The sequence below is a fragment of the Drosophila grimshawi genome, unplaced genomic scaffold, assembly GCF_018153295.1.
Source record: "Drosophila grimshawi isolate 15287-2541.00 unplaced genomic scaffold, ASM1815329v1 contig_1006, whole genome shotgun sequence".
In the NCBI taxonomy this organism is placed as follows: domain Eukaryota; kingdom Metazoa; phylum Arthropoda; class Insecta; order Diptera; family Drosophilidae; genus Drosophila; species Drosophila grimshawi.
The window spans coordinates 697,411-710,380 of record NW_025062489.1 but is presented as its reverse complement, the minus strand read 5'-3'; the positions used below and the strand labels follow the sequence as shown (position 1 = coordinate 710,380).

Below are 12,970 nucleotides of genomic sequence, written 5' to 3'. Positions count from 1 at the left end.
GTATATCGTATATCGTATATCGCAATTCGCAATTTGTTTTGCTTATCGTATATCGATTATGGAATGACAAGACAAATTTCCCCTCATACCTGTATCGAAGTGGGCGAACTGCCGTTGGCTTGAGCTTGGCCAGCCTGTTGAGTATCACAGGTGAACAGGCTTTGGGTGGCGCACAATAGTAGTTGCTGTAAATTTCGTGAACATTGTCGTCGTCGTTGTCATCGTCGGTACAGTATTGTGTTGGTAAATGGTTGGTATTTACGGGTTTGCGGTTATCGGTAATCGGTATTAGATTTGGTTCGATACACATACAAACGAAACGGAAAACACGTTTCAAAACCAATAAGAAACCGAATAGGAGAATGGAAGAAAAGCCAAAAAACATTTGCTGATAAATTTTTGTATGGTAAGCTGACAAAATGTTGAGTTTTTTTTTGTTTAACTAAATGCTTCTAGTTGTTTTTTTTTTTTTTTTTTTTACAGAGATATATGTATGTGTGTGAACCGCTAACACAAGTTATTCTCTTGCTTTTGTTGTTGTTATGTTTGTTTTGTTGTAAGGCGCAATAGGTAAAGAAAACGAGTTACTGTATCAATAATGCAAAACATTCAAAGCCATTGAACAAAAAAGAAGGCAGCAAACTGTGCGAAAAATAACAACAGAAAACTCTACAGATCAACAGAGAAGAAGAAGAAAAATACGAATATGATGTATGTATGTATGCACAATACATACGCTTATGCTCGGCCAACTTAAACGTTATTAACACTTTATCAATAGCAAAGTGAGGTTATTTGCAAACTTGTTATTTTGATAAGCGAGCTGCGCATAAACACTAAGCAGACAATTCAATTTGTCCTGTATTGTCTGCTTAGTAGTATAAACGTAGCGCAAGACTGGATATGTGTCTGTGTGTGTGTGTGTGTGTGTGTGTGTGTGTGTGTGTGTGTGTGTGTGTGCGAGTGTCTGTGAAGTAGGATACGCACACACTGATACTTAAAGTATACTTTGAAGTTCAAAGTTTGAACTGTTTCTTAATGTGGTTCAGGTTGTGTGAGTGAATGCTATGGTGACTTAATTGGTTCATTAGGGTTCGGTTGCAAGTGATGTTCGAATTTTGTCATAAAATGTGAAACTATCGATACCATAAACGCTCTGCTATGCAAATTAGTTTTTCCGGTTAGGAGCTCTATATATAAATATTAATATATATATATATATATATAAATATATATATATAAATAAATATATATATTTATATACATGTAGTTGTCATTAAAGCGAACAAACGATCGGTTACATATAACAGAGAAAAGTTTGAACTTAATTGACAATATCGGGCCCCTCCTAATATATTATATTGTCATAAATAGAACCAAGAGTTTAGGCATTACTAATCGTTCCTCAACAATATATTGGAACACTGATCTCAACTATCAAGATCAGTCAAATATGTACTATATATACATATGTATCTGCTCAGGAATTATGTACATTATTAATTGCCCCTTCTTGAGTACGTATGTATGTATGTAATAATATGTATGTATATGTTTGTTATGTTTGAGAGATGTGCGTTGTATATTTGTACATATGTATGTTCTTTAAAGGTAGTTGTAGTATAGTAGTGTATACAAAGTATACTTTGTAAACATATAGTATGGCATACTACTCGTATAGAATGTATGAAATTTACAGCAATTACTTTATACAATGATAATGAAACACCAAGAATCAGATAAAAATATACACAAGAATATAACTTTAATTGTTTATTTTGTGCTGATTGCTGTCTTTTTGTTTTGTTTTTGATTCTTTTGAAAGCTATATATGTATGTACACTAAGAAGTATGTGTGTGGACAGAGCTGTAAAATATGTGTACACATAGGTAAAGTTTGGCAGTTATGGGGGAAATTCATTGTCTGTTCACTACTTGAAGTACAAATCAAAACAAATTAAACGCAAAAATGAAAAAAAAAAATATATATATATATATGAAGAATAATCGAATTGAATACGAACAATTAGTTAGGAGAGCATGCTAAAAACTACAAGAATAAACTATTGCATGAGTATGATATGATATAGGTATGTTTGTGTGATTAACTTATCGATTATAAAGTATGTGTTAGATTTGTCGTAAGCTCTTTCAAATTAAAGCAAAGCTTTTTGTCGCTGATCCTTTAACAAAGCGATGATTTATATAAGCAATTAAAATAAAATTGAAGAATAATAGACCTTTGTGGTATTTGATATACGATACCTAGTTGCATGGACTTTTCAGGAAAGGTAACACTTGGAAGCTGCATTGAGGAAAAGCTTTTAAGCTGTTTGATTGAAGTTTTAAAATGCTGTAACGTGTACATGAGCAGTGAGTGATCTGTGTGACAGTAAAGGCTTTTGGAAGAATTATTTTTCCTTTTTTAAGTACAGAATCGAAAGCTCTGTAAGGACTTTTATAGTTTGCCTTTACTCTGATAAGGAATCGAAGGCCGCGTGCTAGACATGTACACAACTAATTAGTAAGTGGATTAGTCAAGGAAATTACAGAGAAATCAATAGGAAATGAGAATGTTAACAACAAATTTTGGGGGGATACAACTAAAAGTGTCTTTAAAGGATAAAAAGCTTTGCAACTTAAAAACTTACACGCGTTTGCTTGCCCAGTTTCTTGTTTACCTGGACACCGACACTTAGTTTCTGACCCATATGTCGGGAGGTTTGCTTAATTAGAATGCAAATCATTTCGGTCTGTAGTTCCGGCATGTCCAGGCAATGCTGCAAAGCATTCTGGGCGAGCACCACATGGTAATCGATGCCTGGCTGGTTCACAGCCACAGACATGAACAGCTGAATGCTCTATGTAATAAATAAATATATAAAGGGTTATACGAATATCAAAGATCCAAATCCGGTTAGATAATGATCTTACCTTGAATAGCTTGATGGCCTCCGGCTGCATAGTCTCGGTGTGCATCGAGGACAGTGGCGCTGTTATTGTATCTTTGGTGTGCAGCAGTATGGGATGACGCCAGAGTACACAGTCTAAACCAAATTTGGGAAAGGCCGTTACGATTTATATACAGTTGCAGTTCACATTAAAAAATAAATGTGCGATCTTTTGTTCTTTTATTGTCGATTAATGTGTAATGCTTAGAGACATCTCTATACAAAAAACATATGAAAGCAGGTACCGATCTTTGAACGAGATACTATTCAACGAGATATTAACCAAATTTGGTGCCTCTAGGAATTGGAATTGTGGTAGATTTTTATCGAATTTATCGATTGCCTAACCAGGTTTTAAGTTGAGTTGCGCTCATTCAAACAGACAGACGGAGGGACATTTCAGAAAATGCAATATAGTCGGTATAATGAATATTTTTATCGAACTTAAAAGAAAGCTCTTAAGATAACCATTTAAATGGGAAGCTTCTCAACTCATAATGTACACGCAATAATTATCGAGATGTGCTGTTTTGGTATGCACTAATGTAGAATCTAGAATCTACAGTCAAGTCAATATTGTCCATTAGTTGCATTGGATGTTTATAAAATTTTTCCTGCCCCTTTGCCTTTGTCGCAGGCTGCACATACCCATACATATACATATGATGGAGTTGGACAGATCATACCACTATACACTAATAAGTAAATATATGTAACATTACTATTTAAAATTGCAACTTCCATTATACGTTCAGCTAACACTACTCAACACTTCTATTGTGTATTATTTGAACTTACTTGGATCCCCATCGGTTTCCATTAGCTTCTGCACGAGCTGCTCGTACTGTGTGCCTGCACTGGGTCCTCCGCCAGAAACGACAGTGAGATGATATAACCAATTGTCGCGCTCCGGTTTGCCGGATAGAATCAGATAGGTGGGACCCTGATGCGCCGGATAGATGGCGACGGTGAGTCTTGCCTGATCTTGCGCGGCATCCTCGCGTTCCTCAGAATCAGAATCGGACACATGCTCCACTTCCTCAACGCGTGCATCACGCATATTGATCTGACCCAGTGGATTCTGTGTGGATTGTGATGATTTGACATTGTAGAAATTATACTTGATACACTTTACTTACCGTCTCAATAGGCGCCTTGAAGTAGAGAAACATTTTGCCAAGTAGGACGCACCAGCATTTTTTGGCATGCCCGTTCTTTACCTTGGTCACCCAGCCCTGTACCGTCGGCTTCTGATCGTCTCGACTGAGCAGCAGTTTGGTTGCATTACGCCGCTGCACATTCTGCAGCACGCGAATCCAGTCGTCCATGGTGGCATGCGAATCTGCGGTTAGATAGTACACCTTCTTGCCCGTATCAATCTCAAAGGTGGAGGCGCCCTCCGCCCGACTGATGCGACAGGCCTCGTCCAGTTGGATCTGTCCCTGCGGCTTGCGCTGCACATCGTGCTGGCTCTTCCAGTAGGTAAGGCTGCCGTTCTTCAGGACAAACCAGCGTTTGCGCCAAGTCTTCAATTTACCGCCCAGCTTAGCCAGGTGACCCATCTACGTGGAGGAGAAGGAGAAATAAAAAAATAGAAGATCTAAGGTTAAGGCAATAAAATGTAAAGAAAAAAACACTTGACATATGTTAACATAACAAAACAATAAAACAGAAAGCAATTAAAAAATGTAGAATAAAAAACGCTGACTTAACTAATTTTTAATTTAAGAAATTGAATAATAAGTAATATGTATATATTGATCTCGATTGATTTAATTTATTTATTTTTTAATTAAAAACAAATTTTGATATTTTTTTTTGCTTTAAGAGTTGTAAATTCATTGAAAAATACTTGTTCATATTCAAGTGCATTTCAGTGTATGTATATTATTAGCAGGCACCATAATCATGGTTTATGTTATAGAAACCTAAATTATTAGATTATTTATGCAATCTTAGTTGTTTGCTCTCAAAAATAATGGTTATTTTGAGTTCAAAATGATTCAGCTTGCGCAAATTTTATTTGATTTTTGTAAGTTTATCGTTGTTTAGCAATACATTGTATAATTCAGTCTCACCTTCTCGAGCGACTCGAGTTTCTTGCTGGGCGAGTCGACGTAAGATTGGCGCATCAAAAGCGATGGCATCGAGGCGTCCATGCACGTGGATTCGGAAACGGCATCGGGTGGCAGGGCATAGTCATCGGAGAGGCCTGATTCAAAGGAAAGATGTGAAATTACTGTGCCACGCATGTGGGGGCTCACGCGCAGTTGCGTCGGCTGCGCGCCAGAAGGCGTATGTAGGCGTGGCAGCGTGCTCTGTGCTCTGTGAATGGGCGCTTGTAGGTGTGGCAGAGTCTGATGAAGCTGATAATGTTGTTGTTGGTGTTGGTGTTGGTGTTGCGGTTGTAGTCTTGATGTGCTTGTGTGGCCTGTTGTGTGTGTGTGTGTGTGTGTGTGTGTGTGTGTGTGTGCGTGTGTGTGCGTGTGTGTGTGTGTGCGTGTGTGTGTGAATGGTAAATGGTGGTTACAAATGAAATGGCCCCACAACAAGAGCGTGGAGGGGTGAGGCGAAGGAGATGCAACCAGTTTGAAGTTGTTAGAATACATGGATAACAAATTAGTTGTTATAGAAAAGAATTAAGGACTTGCAATCGCGACTTGAACAAATATCTTATCAAAAACGTATGCTATTTGTAATGCAAAAGAAATGGATTGGGATAGGGGATAGGTACAGGGATAGATTTGACGAAAGCTTAAATGCAATCATTGCTCAACAAATGTATATATATGTTATATATATATATATATACATTCGATATCAAAGTATAATAATTTGCGTTCTTTGGAATTTGAATGTAAACAGAAAAATTACACAACCAAAAAAAAAGAGACAACGATTGTAAAAATGCCAAGCAACAAATGTATAATCAGGTAAGGAAAACAATATGCATTCGATTGGGACAAGTGTAAAGCGATATAAGAATGGGATATGTTAGTACTAGCTGTAACATGGGAATATACCAAAGCAAGCAAGAAATGCAATTGGAAAATGAGTTCAAGCTTGGGCAGCACTTAATGTTAATGGCAGCAAGGGTATACAGAACACAGGATAGCATTCTAGTTGGCTGTTAGTTTTTCAGGCGGGTGATTTTCACCAGTTTCTTCGTTAGTGCTGTTATCGCTGTGGTTGATGTTGTCGATGATGAGCTACCGCTACCGCTACCGTTACGCTTTACTGGTTTTTACGGGGCAGATGCGCGTGCGGGGAGTACAAAAAAATGTTGGGGAGTGAAGTACATACCACGGGCCTTGGCATTTTTGGGGCTTTCGGAGCCGCTGCGCTTGGCCGGGCTCAGGCTCGACGAGGTCTTAAGACTTTTCGAAGGACTCGAGGCACTGCCAGATGTGGACGTCTCCGTGTTATCCGTGCTGGATGAGTTGTGCGAATTGTGCGTGAGCATGACGGCGTGATCTTCACCATCGCTCGAATCATCGCTAGAGTCGCCCGTGAAGGGCATCGAGCGGATTTGCGAGGCACGCCCCTTGACCGTGGCATAGACGGGCACAGAGATATCACAGAAGCCGCCGCTGGCGGTTTGTTGCTGGCGCGTCGGTGGCGGCTGCGGTGTGCCCGGCGTTCCGCTGTTGCCCAACGTTCCGTTCGCATCCTGTCCATGCCCTGGCCTCGACCTGCCATTAGACAGAGTTAGCTGACTGTGCTCCTGTACATCGGGCGTCGGCTCATTGCTGACGTTGCTTTCGTTGCTTATATTGCTGGTGCCAGTTCCGTGGCCTGTGCCAGTGCCAGTGCCAGTGCCAGTGCCAGTGCCAGTGCCTGTGCCGGCGAGTCCATCGTTGGCCACCTGATAGATCTTGGCCTCCCAGCTAGGGAAACGATGCAGTGGCGGTGTGGGCGGCCTGGGCACGCCCACCTCGCTAGTTGTGGTTGTAGTTGTGCTCGAATTGCCACCGCTGGCCATTAGCGCCGGATTGTTCTTCATCCAGGCCGGCAGTTTCTCGCACGAGGGCGTATAGATTTCCGCATAGTCGTGCGCCGTATCCGTATCGGAGCTATCCGGACGAGTACTTGCAGCCGCTGCCGTCGAGTGCGTTGCTTTGCTTGAGATGCTCGACAGCGGTGCCAATGTGAGCCCATCAACGGCCGCAACTAGATTGCGTTCCAGCTCCTGCGGCTCCATTGACAGATTGCGTCGATGCTGATGATGCGGATATGAGCTGGTCAGCGGTCGGCTAATAATCTCCTGCGGATCGAGACTCTCGCTGCGTCTACGCGTTTCCGGCGTGCTGGCAAAATCCTGCACATCCAAGCTCAAACTATTGCGCACAGGGCCAACAATGCTGTGCCGTTGCGACTGATTGGCAATGTGATTCTTGAGCAGCTCCAGCTGCTGATTGCACTTGATATTCTGTTCGCGCAACAGCTGATTTTGCTCTTCGAGATCCCGCAGCTTATTGTTCACCCACTCCTTGATCTTAGCTGCCTTCGCCTCGATTTGGCGTGCGTCGTGCAAACGCAACTGCCGCTGCTCCTCCACCTGATACTCCAATGAGTTAATTGTTTTCTCCGCCTCGTTTTTTGGCTGGCCGCATGCTATGCTGCTGCTGCTGCAGCTGGCCAAAACGCTCTGCTGACATGCAGCGACTAAGGCTGCAGCGGCAACTGCCTGTTGTTGTTGTTGTTGTTGTTGTTGCTGCTGCTGCTGCTGATGTATGGGTGAGCTGGTGGCTGTGCCCTGCTGTGAATGTAGCTGTTGTTGTTGTGGTTGCTGCTGCTGTTGTTGCTGTTGCTGCTGCTGTTGTGCTTGTGCTTGTGGCTTTGGCCATTCACTAAGCCGCTGCTCCATAGCACGCACCTGCAAGCAAAACAGAAAGAGATGAATAGAGAGAGAGAGAGAGAGAGAGAGAGAGAGAGAAAAAGTGTGGGCAAAACCAAGCTCAACTACTATCAAAAATTGTACACTGAAAAGAAACAATTTTTTTTTACTTATTTACTTATTTCACATCTATTATCCTACGCATCCAACAACATCGACAGAATATGAAACTTCATTAAAAACTGTTATTTAGTAGAACACATATACGTAGTAGAATACATATATAAATATAAAGTCAATCTTCAAACCAGTATGGACGTATGCAATACAGCAATATATACAACCGACGGGTGAGTACTTCCCAATATTGAAAATATTACTCTATGAAACATTGAATGTACTACCTGGTATATAAACAACCTTGAAATCCACAATGACTTGGATAGGAAAACATTTATGAAAACCCACTGGGCTGAATGGCTGTTAGTCGCTTGAAAGGATGTCGTATCATATCATATAATGTTAAATAATTGTAACAAATTAATTAGGTAACATACAATCTTTCAGTATATTCATTAAAAGTAAAATCAATCCTGTTACGTCATTGTATTCATACAATTTTTAATATTTATAAAATTTGTGCTAAGATTTTCGTGCTTGAATCACAGATTGCGCACAAAATAATAAGAAAAACATGTCGACCTAAACTTTGTGAAATTCAATTAATTTGCTCCAAGCTGCGGCTGTAAAATGAATTGTTCGTTTGCCAGGGATAATGGTTACATATGTATGTCTGAACTGCAGACCGGGGATTAGATGTGCACATTGTGTGGCAAGAAGTTGAGGCAAAAGTAGAAGTAGCCAAGTCTTTAACAGTAATGTAGCTGAGCTGCATCGATCTTTGAGTAATTGAAAAGTTTCTTTGTCGCTATAAAATAATTTTAGATGTTTTTAAAGTTTTTGGCAGGATTATAGTTAGAAAGTTGAGTGTAATAAGTAAAGCTGAAACTAAATACTAAGTCGGCTAGCAAATAATTTGAAACTTTTAGCGTAGATGCACATTTGTAATTTCAACAAGTAATATCATTGATATGACAAGAAATACTAATAAAATAATGAGCGGAAACTGCTAACTAGCCCAAATTATATTTGATAAGAAAGAACGGTTATATTAGGGACGTCGGAAGTTTTATTTCCTTGTAGACCGAAGTCATCTACATCTAAATTTAAACAAATTCGGCCGATTGTTTCTATGAAAGCTATATGATATAATATTTTAATATTGATGATTTTTTGTATGAAATATGAGGAACATGACACAAATGTTATGTAAATTTGATTTTGATATCCGTTTGGACGGATACATGCTAGATTTCATTCAGATAAACTGAGATATTAGTTTGCAAAGAAAAAAACGATGGCTCTATGACTTGGCTAGTGTTACTGATCATGAGTATATACACTTTATACTTTAGTACATTGTAAAATGTAAAACAAAATTATAATAGCCTATACAAGAGTAAAAGATCTTGCTCCTTCTGTAATATATAAAACAGTCAATATTATGGATAGAATTTGATACTAGACTAGAATCAAATAAGACGACGACAGCAAATGTAGAAAGTTCAGCTTTAAATATGTAAGTTGATGAAAACCCGTTTTTAGGTTACCCAATATCAAGTCCAACTATTTCTAATTAAAATAATGCTGATTTAAGAGACAGTCAGCACGCTCAGGACTCAAAGGATGCAAGGACTGTCAAGCGCGTTGCTAAATTATAAGCGCAGTGGCACAATAAATTGTGTAATTAAACGCAACCATTTGTAGCAGACTATGGTGAGTTTTTAACACTTGCCTCACAGCTTCTGCTGCAGTTAAGCAGTTGAGAATAGCATAATTAGATGTGGCATGCAAGCACTGAATGCCTGGGTTCCAACGAATAACTGAGAGGCAAAAATTCCAAGAACAAATTTTTATGGGCACACTGTTTGCCGCCAATGCAACTGACAGACAGAAAGCAACTCAGAATCGAACGGAGGGAATAGTAAGAGTCACGGAGGCAATGATAAAGCAGATACCTTGACGCAAAGGACCCAAAAGAAATAAGTTAATTTGGCACGCCAAGTTGTTCAGGTTGCCCTCGAGTCTGGTCTCAGAAAACCAAGGAACTGAGAAATTAGCAGAGAACACGAGCTGGCAAAGTAGGAAAAGTAAGCCCGGAAACACTGTGAATGCAACACGCCATTTGGCCAAGAAGTAATGTGGCAACTACCTCTCGTCACCTCGGCGTTGCATTATTAGTTACCACTTGTTTGGATTGTGGCTTTGCTCAAAGGACAATGCATATGGGTCAATTGCTCAATGTTCGATGTTCGGTGTTCAATGCTCAATGTTCAGCTTGCAGGTCGAGGAACCCGTTTCAACTCCACTCAGCCACTGACAACATAAAGTTGCCTCAGCTGAAAGCTGAAAGCAACGTCTAATGCTCCGTGAAGCTCAGCTGGCGTATGTTCAAAATAAATAGACTGCCAAAAATAACCAAACAGAATGTCAGGTTATTGGATGCGACGCATATAAAATACCAAAGTTTATGCTTGTCCTGACACGAACACACATAAAGAATCATACACACACACACACACACTCGCATATACACTGCAGCGGGCCGAGGATAAAATGAGTTATGGTCATGCAAAACCAAAAAAATTTACACCAAACAAAGGCTTAGTCTCTACTTATTACCTGGGGGGAGATGTGTGTTGTGGCAGATCGGGAAATGTGTATTATGTATAATACATTATATTTAATCTTTATTTTTGGTCAATCTCCCCGAAGAAGTTCTTTTTGCAGCTATTTAATCATAGCCTAACCAGTCAGTCATTGGAGAACACTAATTTTCTTTTCGTTTCCAATAATCTATTCTGAAACCGCGCAAAAAATAATGTAAGGAAAAGTAAAAGATCCATGTGAAGAGTTTGCTTCGTGTGGAAAATAAAATCGATACAAGGTGCTCTATTTCTTTTGACAAAACGATTATAATCATTTTAGTATCAGCCAAACCATCAATTTACATAGAAAGCAACAAATTAACTCTTTAATAAAGTAAACCTCAAATAATACTAAGACAACAAATAATGAACGATCCAAATATATTGTAATCTATCCAATCATTTTAAAAATAATCCTGCTAAATAATAAGGTGAGTTACCCTAGCGCCGAATGTATTTTGGCAAGGCAATTATTACTTCATTAATATTTATGATTTTGAATTCTGCCGAACAATTTTTGTTGCATATTGCTCATGCACTGGGAAATCATATCTTTCCATTTAAAAAACATTTAGCTAAAAAATAAAATGTCAAACTAAGCCCCTCTCAACTTTGGCTTTGACTCTAATCCAGACCGAAATACTTACTTGACGTCAGTGTCAAAATCGATAAAAACATTTCCAGGTTTTTAGGCCGAAGAATATAGTCACAATAACACACAAAACTATACAACTTTTGTAGAATAGTCTGGCTTCACTATGCATCGAATCAGAGCATTGGCTGTAGGCAAGTCGTTTCGGTTGCAAGTTTCTGGCCAAAAACTTAAGCCATTAAATTTAATAGCGCCTCACAAAAACAAAAAATCTAAAAAAGTGGGCAGCGTTCTGTGCGCTTATAAATCTTGTGCAACTTTTACTATATATTTTTATTTTTGCCAATAAAAGTTTTCAATGTTCTGGATTGCTGCTAAAAAGAGAACAAACAGCAGTAGAAATAAGTTTATCTAATACATGGCAAACAAATGTTAGATATGAAAATAAATCTACGCCCTGTCAGTCCAACTAAATCCGGTAATTTGCACCATTTGATTAGATTTGCCTGCCACAATGTCTGTGTGTGTTTGGGGAGCGAAAGGATGTCTAAAGACCTGTGCAGCTGTTGAGTATCGAAAGCACAGTCTATTCCAAGTTCTGCGTCACATAAACCAAACTGAGTCTGTTCTGAGTCTCTCAGCATTTGTTAAGCATTCCTCCAGCAGCTTGTTCTAGGTTCGCAGTGGGAGGATTGGGGGGAAGAGTAAAGGGGCGCTCGCATTACGGCTGAGCGCAGCTGCAACTGTCAGGGAAAAAATGAATAAGAAAAATAGGGAAACAATTCGATTTTTATTGCGGAACGACATTTTTATTGCCAGAGCAGACAAAAGTCATAATAAGCAGGTTGAGGAGGGTGTGTGTGTGTGTGTGTGGGATGGGGGTGGTGCTGTAAGCAGACAGAATGGAGTAGAAAGTGGAGCTGTAAGACTGGGCCCAAATGCCCGCCCACTTAACATAAATTCTGTCTGGCTTCGCCATAGTCTGCTTGCATTAACTACAAAACCCAAAATCCTATACAATAATTTGCCCAAACGCACAAGACGATTATGGATTATATGAAGTACATGGCGGAGAAACAAAAAGAATCTCTCAGTAAAGACTGAATAAAATATGAATGATTTAAACTCATATATATTTTGGATTTGCATGCAATTTCTTAATTGACATTTTTAATAATTTAATTATTTGGGGGCAGTGACAAACTTTTACGTTTGGTATTTCAAGGATAGAAGATGTGCAATGAAAACGCGAATGATAAGAATAAGGAAGTGTGCGCAACAATGTGCGGAAGACCGATTGAATGCATTCATTCAGTCATGGCCATGTAAAAAACTTTAAAGCAGCCTCCACACACCCAACAACCATCTTTCCTTCTGCCCCTCCCCCACAGCATTCCATCTTTGTTGTTGGCTCATGCTCATGCTCATTCCAAGCATGAATTCTGTTTTTATCGGTAAATGAGCAGACACAATTAAGTGACGTAGGTTTTGAAGGGTTGAATGAACGATAGCCGCTGCTGAGGGTTGTTGTGGCACTGAGGAGCTGGACAGACGACTAACAACAGCGAGTCACAAAGCTTGCTTGCCCACTAAATGACTTGTTATGGAAAATGTGTGTAAGCTAAAAGCATTTGGTGCCGGGAGCCGGAGTTGGGGATAGGGTCAGGGTTTAGGTGAGGGCTAATAGATTTGTCATTTGTGGTGACGCAGCTGCTGTGTAGGGGCATGCGGTAGTAGGAGGTAATTCACACTTACAGAACTCGCCCTCATAGTCGATGATTAACAAGTCTAATGGCAACGCTAGATGGCGCTACGTTTCACC

The 12,970-nt window shown here is 39.7% G+C and overlaps 1 protein-coding gene across 3 annotated transcripts in view; it reads right to left on the bottom strand.

Moving 5' to 3' along the window:
• The window catches only part of LOC6565318 (uncharacterized protein CG43867), a 126,511-nt gene that overhangs the window by 3,025 nt on the left and 110,516 nt on the right, over positions 1 to 12,970 (bottom strand). For 2 of the 3 annotated variants that reach the window (XM_032737971.1, XM_043214844.1), the window contains 7 exons: positions 6,255 to 7,827; positions 5,030 to 5,382; positions 4,091 to 4,513; positions 3,750 to 4,032; positions 2,935 to 3,047; positions 2,652 to 2,861; positions 90 to 185 (listed from right to left, as the gene is read on the bottom strand). In XM_032737971.1, the coding sequence (XP_032593862.1) occupies positions 90 to 185; positions 2,652 to 2,861; positions 2,935 to 3,047; positions 3,750 to 4,032; positions 4,091 to 4,513; positions 5,030 to 5,382; positions 6,255 to 7,827 (3,051 nt within the window). The remainder of the gene's footprint in view (positions 1 to 89; positions 186 to 2,651; positions 2,862 to 2,934; positions 3,048 to 3,749; positions 4,033 to 4,090; positions 4,514 to 5,029; positions 5,383 to 6,254; positions 7,828 to 12,970) is intronic. The other variant, XM_001990913.3, reaches the window with a different exon arrangement.